General features: G+C 41.9%; 1 protein-coding gene across 1 annotated transcript in view; it reads right to left on the bottom strand.

The window, feature by feature from the left end:
* LOC109464279 (ras-related protein Rab-26-like) overlaps nt 1–17150 on the bottom strand; it is a 113338-nt gene that overhangs the window by 81893 nt on the left and 14295 nt on the right. Inside the window, exon 2 of the mRNA XM_019761230.1 lies at nt 5430–5540. Within this exon, the coding sequence (XP_019616789.1) occupies nt 5430–5540 (111 nt within the window). The remainder of the gene's footprint in view (nt 1–5429; nt 5541–17150) is intronic.

Below are 17150 nucleotides of genomic sequence, written 5' to 3' on the forward strand. Positions count from 1 at the left end.
GGATGGGGTGGGATGGGAATGAGTGGGAAGGGAAGAGATGGGATGGGGAAGGGATGGGATGGGAAGGGTTCGGAAGGGTTCGGAAGGGATGGGAAGGGAAGGGATGGGAAGGGATGGAATGGAATGGAAAGGGATGGGAAGGGACTGGATGGGATGGAATGGAATGGGATGGGAAGGGATTTTTTTCAGCGACCAAATTTTATCTTGTAATCTTGGCCCCGTAACGCGTTTAAGGAAGTGCACATGCATGGAGATGTCCGATACTAACCTATATGTAAATATGAAATATATGGAATACAGCTGTATTACCAGGGCACACCCTGACAGTCTGGGATAGTGTGAGCCGCCAAATGCCCCGTTTTATACGGCCGCTGTGGTTGGGAAATACCTTGTAAAAAGCCCGTTCGTTCCGCCACAGAGGGGCAAATCGCCGGCAAATTCGCGCGCCAAGAAAAGTGCGCGTTTGCTAACATCCATGGGCAGTGCAGAGCGCCTGATGGACAAGCATATCAGACGACAGATAACGGCCCCAGGGCCTAGTTCAGAAGGAAATCACACCGTTGGATGGAGTCGTGGCGCCGGGAGAGGCTTTTAGAAGGCATCTGACTCGTCAGATAGACAGGGTACCTCGGGGCGGTACATTACTGCTGCCGTCTGCATATTGCTTGGCGCACGGGCCGGGGGACAGTACATTAACTACGTAAAGGGTTGCACAAATGAGGATATGTCGAACATTATAACAGTTACAAAAACAATGTACGCGCTCATAAACAGTCTGATTCTGAGGTTTACAAGTCTCTACCAGACCTAGGCCTTTTGTCGGAGTGAAAAAATTGCAGACATATGGCATGGCAAAAATATGTATTTTATAAGAGAACATAGCCGGTCATTGGAGTACTCGGATTCGTCAGTCGGTTGCAAATGGTACCTCTATGACCGACTGACTCCTCTGAAAAATTATTAAACCTGTTTGGCCTATTATTACTATATTTCCACAACCCTCGTGGAAAACCTGGTAGGGACCATGACTTACATGCAGCTCGAGACCATACCATTGGTGTTTTCCCTATCTCAAAGTTAGATGGACTCGAGCTTTCCATATATATATATATAGAGAGAGAGAGACATGGAACTACCAACAGAAAGTCATTCCACGTACCTATGTTGAGGCATCACCATGTGTGCCCTGTATCATCTTCCCTGTGCCCATTTAACATGCTAGCTTCGTGTGCCAATGCTCCTCATATTCACAGCAATAACATACCAAGCAGCCTAACGGCATGATTATACAAGACACTGGCAAGTGTCACTTTTTACGTCTTATCTGAATAAAGATAGGGTTACTAATAGGTCTGGCAATAATACAGGCAGTTCACAACTTCACGTATCCAAGTAAAATGCGATTTGTATGCGTAAAAAGGCAAGTGGTCTCTCATAACTTGGTTGAGGCCCACGCAGGTTAGCTTAAAGGCATCCAATGCGATTTAAAGCCAGGAAAAATGGAAATATTATGAATAAGGCAATCTTTGTCATATTCACACATTCTGCTTCACATTAGTACTTTTGAGTCAGTTTTCCATATTTTGGGCTTTTAAAACTGCAGAAATAAGCCCCAAGATAAGTCCTTTATTTTCTGGGAGGTACCCCAAAAATCAGCCCAGGGCCCTTCCAGCAACCATTTTACAGTAAAGAGATTGAACATACATATTGCATCTAGCGTCTCCCAAACTTGCATTAGGCGGAGACTACAGACACAAAATACGCCCAGTTTACCTAAGTCTGACCAATGACTTTCCATAGATGTTTATGGTGTAGAGAGACACGCATACCAAAAACGCCTTGCTTTCTCTGCTAGGCAATCGGAATTTGTGGTCGAGTGGCACCCACCATCAGCCTCTTGAAGTAGTGCCTAGATACCTGTGTGGCTCAAGGCCTACAGATATATATATGGATAGATTCTTTTTTTGACTCGCCAGAAAATACACACAGTACAGGTACTTTTGTATGGTCTTCTACAACTAAAGATCTAACAAAGCTAAATACATCACTGTATGAATAAAGTCATTCTACGTACAGAATATATGTATGCGGCACACTATGTACAGAATACATGTACATGTCAGCGGCAACAATAAAAGTTCAACTATTGTCTAATGTATTTCCCTATTTGAACACAGTATGTTATCTCACCTAAGAATGTAATTGAATGTATCCATAGGATCTTATGTATTGAAATGAGTTGAACAAGCGGAATGAAAAAGTGAACAGCAACAGGCGCTTATCATTGTACAGTGTACAGCCCATTATAAAATGGTGCTCATTTTCAATCACATTTAGACAAAACATATGAACACCGCCCTCTAGCCTCAAGGGTATGAGAAACATTTCTGTCAACTTTAGGGATTTCAGGCGGAACGGTCATGTTGCATGCAAAGGCCACACCGACGAAAGACATTCCCCACACCATCATCACAAATTACAATGTCAAGCACGATATTTCGTGTGATTCAGACAAAATCAGCTAGGTGGAGCTGTTCCACAACTGACCGGAGCGATTTGCCACCGCACTGAAACACCGTCAGTATCAGTGGACGAATCGGTCAATAGATGACTCTAATGTAGATAGCACCCAAAGAATGACTAGGTACACTCAGTGGTTTTGTTAGCCAGATATGAACCTAAACGTAAACATATCTACGTGCCTGTCTGCCAGTGTAAGAATTCGACAAAAAACTGTGACTCCTGGCTATAGCTAGAAGCGCTATTTACTCTGTAAGATGTAAAGTCCTTACCATTAATGCACAGGCACGTATCCACTACCATGTTTCAGGCGTACTGCAATTCACCAGATGGCCACCTGAAGGCGCACTTGGCTACTACACGTACATGTAAGCACAGCACACAACCAGAAGCGCTGTCTAGCGGCACCAAAACTCACTGCACATTGACGGAACCATTTCCAATTTTGCAGTGCTATAAAAGACGGTGGCAACTCTGTCCTACCAAAACAAGGGAGGACCGTAAAGAAGAGTATAAGCCATTCTTAACACAAGTAGAGACATCTGTCTATCACCAAAGCAGTACATGTCTAACACTGGATGTGGATAGTTCATATTGTACCATACTCTCTCAACCACCTCGATGGACTCTTACGCAGTTAAAGGGTTATGCTTGGCACGAGGGGGACCTTTGAATGAAGGCGAATTAAGATATTGTATTTTCCCCACTGGAGTAAGCATAGGTCACATACATACATACATACATACATTTTTAATGGATAAAAAGGCAACTGCCTGTGTGATCCACATCTGAAACCTTAAAACTACTACATTACAATAGATAAATTACAAAAATAATAAAATATACATTGTCCTCGCTAATACATGTACTTTGGCGATAGTTACTTAAACGTTCAGATTTACAATGTTAGAGTTGTACTTATAATGTCCAGAGTTCAGAGTTGTTATGATCAAGTTATAATGTCCAGAGTTCAGTAGTTTCTAACATTAAACGTTCAGATTTACAATGTTCAGAGTTGTACTCGTCTTGTAATGTCCAGAGTTTGTTATGTCACAAATATATAAATGTAAATACAAACGTCTAGAATATACAAACTCAAGTACTTTTGACTTCCTCTTGCTTCTTGGTAATTGTATAAATGTAGTTGGCATTATGATTAGTTAGAGCTGGTTTCTCGAAGACTGTAAGAAATATAAGTTTCTCTTTCCTGGTATTCGGGGCAAACATATCATTAGCGTTACCTACCTGCTCTTTGCAGAGCTGCCCAGGTGATCATTAAGATCACCATGTACAAGTGAAGCCACTGTCCCCTGCCGTTTTCTTCTCATCATTATCGATTATTATCCAATAATCGATTTTTCAGATGATCCATGTACCAAGTCAATCAACAAATCGCAATCAACGTCTTTGAACGTCCAGACAACACTCACTCACAACACGTACACGACATACTCACAACACGCACACGACATACTCGCAACACGTACATGTACACGACACAGTCATACGACCTTCCAAGATCCAGCCACTGGCTCATTCACACATCACGTTAACATCCTATCACGTAGACAAACCCTGATTCCCACTCTCACACATAAGGCCACAGCAAGTAATGTTATGGATGACATCAGCGCGCGCATCAATTTTCACCTGATTTTGAAAAAAAAAAAAAAAGAACAATAATTTTTTGCCCTCCGACGGTGGTCAACATGCCGAAAATGGGCAAGTATGTTGTAATTAAATGCCTATGGGTTCTGAGACTATCAGGGATCCAGCAAACTTGAGGCACAATGGTTCGCGTTTGATCGCAAATGTTGACACTGACATGTTCCATCGCATCCAACCCAACTCAGTATAGTAGCTGCCCATGATGGTACGACTAGCCGTTTTGCTAGAATTTCTAGTTGATTATTAAGGTCTTTGCACATCTACAAGGACAGGTAATGCTGTTGAATACAAGAAAAAAAAGATATGTTTGGTTCTGATATCATGTTTTGTCACATCAATTATTGTTTAACAAGGCTTATGACCTCAAAATTTGAAAATGAAGGAATCTTATCTTTTTCGCCTGTCTTTTTCAGCCCTATCGCATTAGATTTGGAGTCTGCGGAAGATGTCATCCATAAAATTGACTTGCTGTGGCCTAAACGTTATCAGCCGGTGTAGAAACAGTCACGTCCGAGTCACGAGCGAACTCCAAATCACCGACAAAAGCCACCAGTTTCAGCGATAATCAGTTTTGACCCGACCAGATCTAGTTTGATCTTGAAAAGAATGTCGTTATTGATTTTTTTTTGGTGCTCAGGTTTCACACGTAAAATTTTACCTCCCGCTATTCTCTATCGTTACCGGGAGAGGAAATATCGATTGTTTGAGATGTGGCCTGTGTCGGTGACTTGAGGACATGGCAACTGAGAAAGTCGTGTATTGGATGTTGCGTGTATGAGATGTGTGTCTTGTATGCATTTTAGCTATGTATTACTTATATTATACTAAGCACATCATTTTTATATGCACGTATGAGGTGTGAGACATATGTCATATGTGTGTGTGTGTGTCTGTGTCTGTCTGTGCATGCGTGCATGTGTGTGTGTGTGTGTGTGTGTGTGTCTGCGTGTGTGTGTGCGTGTGTGAGCGCGCGCGCGCGTGTGTATGTGTGTGTGCGTGCTTGCGTGCGTGCGTGTGCGTGTGCGCGCGCACATGTGTGTGCTGCGTGCTTCCGTGCGTTCGTGTATGTCTGTGTGTCTGTGTATGTGTCTGCGCGCGCGCGCGCGTTCGTTCGTTCGTACATGTGTGTATGCGTGTGTGTGTGTGTGTGTGCGTTCCTACGTACGTACGTACGTATGTATGTGTGTGTGTGTGTGTGTGCGTACGTGCGTGTGCCTGTGTGTGCGTTTGTGCACACTTACTGTGAAACCGATGCCGACTGTCGCCGAGAAGGAGCCGCTCAGGAACTTGCCCTGGTCAAACTGCACCAGGAGGGACGTCTTCCCCACACCGCTGTCTCCCACAAGGATCGTCTGGAGAAAAAACAAACAAACAAACATAAAATTAGAAAGACTCCGAACTATATACTGCATACTTCTCAACGGATGGATCCTCGCCGCAGTATCTTCAGGACTTTCGAACCCAGATTGACCCTGTACATCTAAGCATAGTACACCTAGAAGCAAGTTTGTGTGTGAGATGTCGGTGCAAGGGACTGTTTTTTATGTTTACCGAAGGAAAATATTGTTTTTGCTCTGTTTCCTCTTCTTCTTCTTCTCCTCCAAACAAATAAGGTCAATGACCTGAACCAGACATCTGTCACCATGGTAACTAGTGTTGGGTTACATCATGTTGCAATTTTACAGCAGGAGGGATTTAGACTCCTGTCTGACCATATATATGAATGTGTTTGAGTAAGAATTAACAGAGCAGACCATATGCGAAGGTAAACATTATGCATTTGCTTTGCAAATGTTACCTTTCTAGTTTGTAAAATATATTGGCTTCAATTCAATGCTTTTGATGCAAATCTGAACCACACAACTGCTCTGTTCCCCCAATAATGTGGATAAAAAAACTTACTCAGTACAGTAGCATTGAAGTAATACCCACGTTGCTGAGCCAAGGCAAATGTTGTTGATTTGACAAAGAGAAAAACTTGATCACAGAACAAACATTATCTATCCATCAACATAGACAGACAAATGGGGCTATTAATGTATCAGATAACGCACTAAATGGACCAGACCTGGCCAGAAGCAGTTAAACCAACAGAACGAGTAGCCGAGTCACAGCTCATTAGTTATATCATAGATCTTACATCGGCCTTTTGCTCTGGAGATTTGTACCGTTGATTAAGTTTGGGAATGTAATTCCATTGCCTGAAAACGTAAAGCGTAGGGAGAGGAGAGGCAGGGAGACCAATCAAGAAGTCAGCATCCGAAAATGGTATTAAGAAACTAAGAGCAATCCATTTGTCTTCAAAATAGATAGGATATGGACGTTTAGAAATCGATTGGAACAACGAACTAGATGACTGTTAAACATTTCTGACATATATTTTGCTTCGTCAATACTTTAACTTTTCAATATTACACATCTAGAAACGATTGGAACAACGAACTAGATGACTGTTAAACATTTCTGACATATATTTTGCTTCATCAATACTTAAACTTTTCAAGGTATCTGCTGTTCATTGAATGATATTTTTCCAACGTTATATATAATAGCTTGGTATGTTATACTGTTTAAGGTGAGATAGCTAAGATTGAAGGTCAACTTTTTCTTAAAGTCAAGATTTGAAGCAATACCCTCCAAACATCCAAAATAATCGTAGTATTAAGAGACAGTAACATGTGCATGAAGAGTTCTTTTGTTTCTGCACCTAAAATGTGTCTACAAGTTTGGTTATAGAATACACGTGCCATGACATACAATGTGTAACAGTTATAAGTGATGAAGAAGTCAATAGCAGGGTAAGAAAGCAACTGTAACTCGTCTTATTGAGTTGGAGGCCAGGCGCCGGTTATATTGATCGACCATATCTCTTACTGTTCCGTGCGTACCGGCGATGTTACATGGAGTTGGAGAAAACTCGTGTCATCGTAAATGTGAATAAAACAGACCTTTGCACAACTTTCGAATCTAGCGATATGTGATGACTTGACTTGACTTATGTCGAGTCCTGGTGTCCCTGGCCTCGAGACAAAATGGCTGACCAACACTCCCTGTCTTCCATCACTTGACCCAAGTAGTCCACCTCCAGGCCAGTGTCTCTCCTTATGCAGTCTATGTAGGTTGCAGCCGGTCTGCCGGCCTTCCTCCTCCCATGCTTGGGAGTCCACAGTACCAGCTCGGCCACAATCTCCTCTCTGCTCCTGTGACAGTGACCTGCAAACCTAAGCCTTCTTGGTCTAATTTTGCTAGAGAGTCTTGGTAGGTCGGCGTAAATGTGATAACTGATAAAAATGCAAACCAAAAACTAGAAAGGTAACATTTGCAAAGCAAATGCATAATGTTTACCTTCGCATATGGTCTGCTCTGTTAATTCTTACTCAAAACACATTCTTATATATGGTCAGACAGGAGTCTAAATCCCTCCTGCTATAAAATTACAACTTGATGTAACCCAACACTAGTTACCATGGTGACAGACGTCTGGTTCAGGTCATTGACCCTATTGGTTTTGAGAAGAAGAAGAGGAAACAGAACAAAAACAATGTTTTCCTTCAGTAAACATAAATATAAAGTTAAAGTGAATTGAATGTGGGCAAAACCTCAACAAGTTAGTACTGAGCTAGTTAAGGTACTAAATAACCCATCCTGAGGACTTTTTTGGGTGTTCTAAAAGTACATGTTGCATTTAAGTATGAACTATGGAATTTTTGTCACAAAGTGTCTTGTTGCAAGACGATAATGTATGGAAATTTTTATGACGTCACAATGACGTCATCAATAGTTATGAGACCACGCCCATTGTTAGAAAAATTGAATTTTCAATCCAGTGCTTCAGTAAAAACTCAAAATATTGCTCAAAATTGTGCTTAGTAGTCCTATTAAAAACATTACGTTTGGATTTTTTCATATTCCTAAAGGACGATTTTTAATGAATTTTTGTGCAAGTAAACCGTGGTTGTCACTATCATATCACAGATTTTCACATGAACACCGTACACGCAGACACAGGGGAATGACTCCATGATAATTGGTCTCTAGCGGAAAGAATAACGACAATTAGACGGAGTAGCTCTCCCAGATATCCAATAAAGTTCTACCGGCAACATGAATCTAGAGACCCTATAATGCCTACGCTCGAACGTGGGCTCTTCAATTACCACGTAAAATGGTTTAGACTTGTGCTAGCGAGCTAGGACGTGAGCGTTAGTGGGAAGCTTATTTGAATTCTGTCCGCTGAATAAAGCATGTTTAGTCATTATAGTGTGGACATACAGCAAGTAAGAATTCATACTCCTCGAATAACTATTTTCTTTCAGAATCGAAACAACGGCAGCTATGTTTAATCACTATAGTTATAAAACAGTCTCAATATTTCTTTAAGTACCTGAGTTTATGGGTCTCATCATCATTATTACCTCCGTATACGTCTGTGTGTGTGTTTTTTTTTTAATTTGCTCGTGTGCTTTTCAGTTGAGTGACAGCACGGGTGTGGGGGAATTCACTAACCACAGACCACAAAAAAGGTGAGATACAAGGAAATTAGCTGTAGGTCCCAGGAATTGCATAATGTTTACCTTAGCATATGGTCTGCTCTGTTAATTCTTACTCAAACACAATCATTTATGGTCAGACAGGAGTCTAAATCCCTCCTGCTATAAAATTGCAGCATGATGCAACCCAACACTAGTTACCATGGTAACAGACACCTTGTTTAGATCATTGACTTTATCTGTTTTGAACGGAAGAAGAAGAAGAAACAGAGCAAAAACAACATGTTTTCCTTCGGTAAACATAACTCTGAATATTTCAAGGAGGTATGAATTTTCCGATTTCTTTTTCATCCTGTACTGAGGCGCAATACGTTAAAAGGGGTCACTGTGTGTTTCAGGTCTTTAATCTGCAATGTTTGATCATGGAATTCCCTCATCTGTCTCCACTCTTGATACATTCAGCTAGGACTGAGGCCGTGTTCATGTGAAGTCAGTGAAGGCGCTTTACATGTGGTTTACACCGAAGTCGGTTTCAAGTGGCTCCATCTGAACGCTCCAAATCACATTGAAAGCGCCTCGATCCCAAACCACTTCTAGAGGTGGTTTCGAATCGGTTTTCCCGCATCGCGATTTGCGTCTGAACACAATGTGATTTCAATGTAACTTCGCCTGGTCATGGATTACGGGGTGATATTTCTTTATTTATATATATGCAACCAGCTTTTACGTGGCAGCAACTTAAAGAGCAGTAATGGTCAATGATAATGTGTCCGTTCTCGGACGAGCTTCACCGCCTCTGGCTGGACTACGTCGACATTCGGCCGAGATACGCTGGGAGGGGGGCATCAGCAATCAGGTCGTTGACCTCTGACATTAATAACACGCTACCTTGCGTGTTTTCATCAAATAACAATGAATGCAGTTTCGGAGAATCGTGATCGGGCACGGTTTGAAAGGAATGTGTGGCACGTGGACCAGATGTTAGGAATGCGAGTTACCCGAATCGCGGTTCGGGTGGTTTCATATTAACAAGGCCTTAGTCTCGACACTCTGCCGTCATTTCTCACTCAGTTATTTTCCCAAAGAAGCAGTCACCAACCTCCCACACATACATCAACCGTTGTTCAGGGAGCGAAATCTCAAGCTTCACAGGTTTTTGAATACGCCGGTGTCTACTTGATTAATCCCTCGCACACCGTCCCTTTTATGAACTTCAATGGAGGCTCGTGAGAGATAAAACACAGCGGACTCCATCCGTGCACAGTCCGTACTTACAGTAACCCTCCTCAGGGTCGTAAAAGACGGTGGCGGATCACTCAATGAACGGAAGCAATTCTAAGAAAGCGGGAGAATATATATAGATCAGGGGACGTTTATAACGGCAAGCTAAGATTTTACAAGACCGTCAAAAATCCGAATACTCCATGGAAAAATATCTATACCACAATGAATTCGACGAACGAGCTGCCATGTGTAAGATCAGAATAAGTGCGCATCCACTAGAGATAGAAAAAGGCCGCTATAAAAAACTACCTGTGCACGAGAGATTATGTAAATATTGTACAATGAATGCAGTGAAAAATGAAACACATTTTGTTAGCCAGTGTCCTCACTATGAGAACGAAAGAAACAGATTATTTCAGACAGTTACAACAATCTCTCCATCATTTCGTCATTTAGAAGATCACCAAAAGACTACATTTCTACTAAGATCACAAAACCCACTAATTATGCAGAATGTGGGACTATTCATTATCCACTGCCTTCAAAGAAGAAGTCGAACCCCTTAATAGCTAGAGTAGTAGTAGAAGTAGAGGTTTTTCCAGACAGATTGTTACCTGTCTCCTGTTTCTGTATACTTGACTGTACAAGCAATTAGCCTTCGGGCATGATTTTGCAAATAAACATCATTATATGGAACTAGCCTGGGTACCATCCGGATTTCCGCTCCGCAACACTCGAAGCGAAAATCCGGATGGTATCCAGGCTAATATGGAACTGGGACCTGAGAAATTCAAAATGCAGGGATCTGATTATTTATCCCATTTATTTAGTACGGAAATAGTAGGGGTGCTATCCCATTAATTCATCATACATAGAGAAATTCTGAATCTGTTTCTGGCAAATTAATGGCATAGCAGGGGTGCTATCCCATAATAACACTTGGTGGTATAATGGGATAGAATTTGTTTACCTATAGCTATCCCATGTTAAAGCACTTTTTAAGGACATTTTCAGTACTAATAAATGGGATAAATAAGTTGAAGCAAAGTCGGCTAGGTAAGCTGATGACCGGCGAATTTGGCTACTTCGGGAGTCAAATTTAACTCACATTTAACTCAAATTCGTTTCGATTCGTATAGGAAGGTAGGCGTGGCATCAGAGTGCTCCCCGAACGTCAGCCGATTCTGGTTGGCTGGTATTCGGCAAGAAATGCATTCAGGGGAAATTCGTGAATGTATGGCAGGGGCTTTAAAGCTATCCAATGCAATTTTAAGGGCTTGGAACCAAGTTTTTTTAATGTCAATATTCTAGTCACTTATCTACATACTGAGTTGAAGCCTCACTACCCCAATGTATATTGATCCTCAGGGCGCAAAAATACCCAAAATTCTGACAGAAAACGGTAACTGGAAGGGCCCTTAGTTTGTTTTGAACGACTGCAGATGCAGAACATACTGAATGATGATCGATGATGATAACCGTTCCCATGCTTCAGTGATACACTGATAAGACACTTTGGGGACGTGTTATCGGTATAACCAGGTCGCTGTGACGGCAGGTATAGCAGAAACTACCGCGATTATCTACGAGATAATCATTATTACATCTGAACCCGCAAAGTTCAATCACCCACCCCAAGGCGGACCCGGCCAATCAACTATTTTTTTGTGACGACTTCAGCAGTTTGTTGAAGACTTCAAAGAATTTTGTGTGTGTGTGTGGGGTGGGGGGGGGGTGGGCATAACTGCAGATTTCTCGACTCAGAACCAAGAGGTACCGGGTTCGAGTCCTGACATGCAGCCGATCTTGTGCCCTTGTGAAAGGCACTTAACACGGCTTTCCTCACTTAATTCAAGTGAAAATTAGTATTGTCCTGTCCTGTATTTGTCCTCTGCGTTGGTGGCGGCATAAAATAAGTTGAAAAAACTTGAGTGTCTAGTCATGAAATGTTGGAATATGAAAAAAGGATTTGGGTGCAGAACATGCTACTCTGAAAGATCTGTCTTACTCTGAACCTTTAAGACCACGGTGATACAAGATGAGAATGCTCGATTCCATCTTAGGAAATGTTACAAGGTCAAGGAGGACGTTTGGAGCCACTTTGAATTCCGGACCATCTTGGGTGTGCTTCGCATATCCCATGTTTACATTCCGTTCTGGTTTAAAATCGACCCACACTGTAGAAAACCTGGCTGAGGTCACATTTCCAAACCGGGGCCCGGCCGGGCAGTCGTATGGAACGAAAAATATGATATAAAAGACAACAAAGCACAAAAAAGTTTTTAAAAACTAGAAAGGTAACATGTGCACGGCAAATGCATAATGTTTACCTCCTCTCTGTTAATTCCTACTCAAACACTTTCATATATGTGGTCAGACAGGAGTCTAAATCCCTCCTGCTATAAAATTGCAACATGATGTAGCCCAACACCAGTTACCATGGTAACAGACACAATAATGGTTTAGGTCATTGAGGTCACTGTTTGGAGAAGAAGAAGAGGAAGAAACTGAGCAAAAACAATATGTTTTCCTTCGGTAAACATAATTAATAATGGCTCTATTTTCGTATATTCTTGATAAAAATTGTTGATTTTTCGTTAATCGAAACAGTCCGGTCGGGCCCCGGTTTGAAAATGTGACCTCAGCATTAGAGAAATAAGCTACATCTTTGAACGCAGGCTGGCATGTAGACCAAGTATTGGAGCTTTGGCTTCCGACTAGCCAATGTCAAATAAATGCCGGTCTCCTGTTTCTCCCGCTATACTAGTAAAATCCATGAATAAGTATGAGAATTGAATTGGCGACCTAAACAATCTTTAAGATCTAGGAAATACCCGCAAAGCCTTTTCCATGCATTTGATTAGTACGAAATAGAACTGCCTGAACGTTAGGCCCTCTGTACGTGGTCCGGAGACCGATAAGTCATCGGGCCTGACGCCGGTGTTCTGAAAATTCTGGTCCGGCTGAAAAAATCGGTCCATGGCGTGGCCTAAAAAGTACGATGGCCCATAGGCACAAATACTGTACGTGCGCAGCATTAAGCACAGAACTCTGCCCGCATTTACTGTGTTACTGTACAAAGTTAAGCTGTAGAACCTCTAGTATTATGGTTGGTGGGTAAGGCCACATCAAGTAATTGTTATAGATGACGTCCTCCGGAGACCCTAAATCTAATGCGAGAGCGCGAAAAAAAAAACAAGAAGGGCCGAAAAAAGCAAGATGCCTACATTTGAAAATGTGCTAAGATGTACTGCCATAAGAATATCAAACAGATTTCCTCATCCAGAATATATTTTGCCACGCTGAAATTTGGTGTCTATAAGCAAAGTTGTATCTGTAAAAAAATTATCAATGATGAATTAGAAATTTGAAAAGAGAACGCGATAAACACACAATCTTATCCACTTATAAGCCAGACACGGGCTGAAAAAGACGGCCGTCCTGCCGCCATCAAACTCCGTACCCGGAAATTCAAGCCGTACCCGCTCAAAAATTCTGGCCGTACCCGGAAATTCGTGCCGTACCCGCGAAAATTTCAAGCCGTCGGAGCGAAGTGTTCTCAAGATTGGGCGCGATTGTACGACGCCATTCGGCAGATAGGTGGCCAGGAATATTATTAAAACCAGAGCATAGGCTATATGAGGTTGTGTATCGTTGCCGTACAGGGTATTTAGACACGACTTCCGAGTGACTACGCACCGGGGCTGATCGATATCCGCCATTGGGTACGGCAAAAAAGTACAGGGTACGGCACGAATTACCGGGTACGGCTTGAAATTTTCGCGGGTACGGCACGAATTTCCGGGTACAGCCAGAATTTTTGAGCACGCACGGCTTGAATTTCCGGGTACGGCTTGAAAGGAGTTTGATGGGGGTGCATACCCTCTACTCTAAATTCTGCTCGCGTCTCTACGCTACGATGCTAGCTGATTCCTACTCTAACCACTATCGCCAAGATACTACAGTACCCTGTGGCACACCTAATGGCCCTCTGTGCCAGTCAGTGACAGTTCGACGTTATATGAGGTTTTTAAATCCGCCGCTTTGCTGCCTATATGGGCACACCGAGGGCTATGAGTGATATGGGCGTTCTGGAATTATCACTGATTAGTTTACAAGATGTGGCTGGAAGTAGGGCCATGTTGATTTGATAATATGGATGACGTCCACGCACGCATGGATTTTCGTCCGTTTAAAAAAAAAGTTTTCGACCATAATGTAAATGGTTCAAAGCAACTGCAAAATTGCCAAAGATTGCAAAAAATATATTGGAGAACGATACTAATGTCTGACTGCAAAGTTACCAAATATATGCCAAAGATTGCACACAATAAAATATCGGAGAACGATACTAATGTCTTAGAATGCTAAAATCAATTCCAAAGGAAAAGAAGAAAAGGCGAATAAATGAAAATAAAGTTTCTATTATTCGCCATATCATACTGTATGTGTTTAGTCATTTGTTCAACCTTTATGACCACGTAGATTTCATAATGAAGGCAACTTTTTTGCCAACTTTTTTATTCGCACGCTCGCATCAGTTTTGGAGTTCCCAGAGGATGTCATCCATATAATCAAATCAACATGGCCTAAGGAATAGACGTCAAACACCGTGGTTCATTTGTTGCAGCATTCATAATGACGTATCGCCGGAAGAGACGCTTTTGACTTCTGCCCAAATGCAACCGCTACAAACCGTAGTGACAGTTATTGCTGAAATTACCATTTGTACAAGGGGCCGGATGTCATGGTTTAGACACGTCAAGTACAAGAACTAAGGGCCATGCTAGAGGCAATTCATGAAGAAATTCCTTCACATCTTCTTCCATGCTTGAATATGGAAAAACTACATTCTGAGTTGAAACTACACTGTCCCAATGTATATTGACCCTCATGGACCAAAACTTCCCAAAATTCTGACGGAAAATGGTTAGTAGAAGGGTCCTAGGCTGATTTTAGGGTATCACCCAGAAAATAAAGGACTCATCTTGGCGCTTGTTTCTGCGGTTTTAAATGCCCAAAGTATGAAATACTGATTGAAATGTGCTAATGTGAAGCAGCATTTCTCAATATTACAAAGATTTCCTTGTTCAGAATATTTCCAGTTTTGCTGCCCTGAAATCGCATTGGATGTCTTAAAGGCACCCAATGCAATTTCAGGCCGCAAAACTGGAAATATTCTGAATAAGGCAATCTGTATGATATTGCAATTGACACATACTGTCCCACATTAGCACATTTCAATCTGTATTTCGTACTTTAGGCATTAAAAACTGCAGAAACAAACCTTAAAAAGATGGGGTGGTACCCTAAAAATCAGCCCAGGGCCCTTCCAGTAACCATTTTCTGTCAGAATTTTGGGAATTTTTGCTCTACGAGGGTCAATATACACTGGGATATTGTTGTTTCACCTTAGTATGTAGATAAATGACTAGAATATTGGCTCTGAAAAATCGGGTTTCCAAACCCTAAAAACTACACTGGATGCCTTTAAGTGTAGTGTAAATATACCGGTTAGCCCTCTCAGTTGTGCCTAACATACAACCTCTAAAGGAAAGACATTACGGGCGTGTTTTTATGTTCGAATCGTGAAGTGAGGCAGCCCCGGACGACCTTCGCCGACCACTTTGATAACACAGACCGTAAAATATCCATAAAGACGGGGCGATTCTAGCGGCGTAGTACAGCCAAGCCAGATGGGGCTACATTTGGTCGGACAGGAAACATGTCCGGCATCGTTAATGCTGTCATTTCTTACATGCCCTCTACGACTTACGTTAGGCCACAGTAAGTAATTTTTATGGATGACATCAGCGCGCGCGATAATTATCGAAAATTTTTGAGAAAAAAACAAGAAATTTTATTTTATTCCCCTCTGAAAGTATGGAGCATGTCGAAAATGCCCCCAACGACCGTGCTCACGTTGGGCCCAAACAAGTAATTTTTATGGATGACATCAGCGCGCGCATTAGTTTTGTTGCCTGATTTTGACAAAAAGAAACAAGAAATTTTTGTTCCCTCTGAAAGTGGTGAACTTGACGAAAATGGGCAAAGATATGGCAGATAACTATGAAGAGAGGAGACAAGACAAGGCTCTGGTTTAATGTTTTGTCTTTTACTTTGATGCAGTGATGTATCAAATGTGATCTAAAATCAAATGAATCAAAACCACTTGTACAATGATGGAAAACTCTTATTCAGTGACAAATAGACGTTGTAAAAGTTGACAGTAAACTTGACACAATGTAGGTGTCATATATTGTTTAACAAGGTTTATTATGTCAAAATGTAGGAAAATGTAGGAACCTTTTTTTTTGGCTCGCCTTGTTTTTCTTCGCACTATCGCATTAGATTTGGAGTCTGCGGAGGATGTCATCCATAAAATTTACTTGCTGTGGCCTCAGATTTCTTCTCGTTGAGGACACACGTATGGGCTTTCAACGAGTGCGACGCCTTTTCAATTCAAGGGCTCTAACTATAGTGAACCCACGATGTCTTTGTTGGCCCTCGCCACACTCCTACATCATTCTGATGGTAACAAAATGCACATCTCCATGCTCCATAGCATGCCAAAAACTGGAGGTTTTGGGGGTCTTCGTGGTCTTTGAGAGCTTTTATGTGCTACATATTTTCTGATTGCATATAGACAACATATCCGGCCTGGTTGAATTACCCCCCGTTTTTTAGAACTGAGCTAATCAGAAAACAGCCGAAGACCACCAAACCCGCAGTTCTATCAGCCTGCTACGGAGGCCAAGAGATGTAGATGTTTCCAAACAAGTTTCGACAGTCGAATAAATCGTACGTTTGAGTGCATCCAATCTGCTGACATATTCATCCTCAGTACACATGTTAGCTGCAAGATGTTTTTATGAGATAAGCTGATTCCTACAGTCGCCCTCTCTGATCCCTTTCCTCGACATTGGGTGACATAACAACATAAATTAGCCTTGAAAGCTTTTACGTTGACTTATGATGATGAACTGAAGAAAGTACATTAAAAATATTAATCATATTGGTTTCTTCTATGAATGCCTGGCATATTAATACACTACGCCACAGTGAAACCTCACAGTGGTGGTCTTTATGCCTTGTGCTGTATTGGGCTGTGCTGTGCTATGTTGTGCTGTATGTGCTATGCTATACTGGCTCAGCCGTGCTATGCTATGTAGGGTTGTGTTGCGCTGTGTTGTGTGGCATTGCGTTGCGCTGTACTGTGCTTGTGCTGAGTTGTCGTGTTGCGCTGTG

This window comes from Branchiostoma belcheri, unplaced genomic scaffold (assembly GCF_001625305.1).
Source record: "Branchiostoma belcheri isolate BF01 breed outbred unplaced genomic scaffold, Haploidv18h27 scaffold135, whole genome shotgun sequence".
Taxonomy (NCBI): domain Eukaryota; kingdom Metazoa; phylum Chordata; class Leptocardii; order Amphioxiformes; family Branchiostomatidae; genus Branchiostoma; species Branchiostoma belcheri.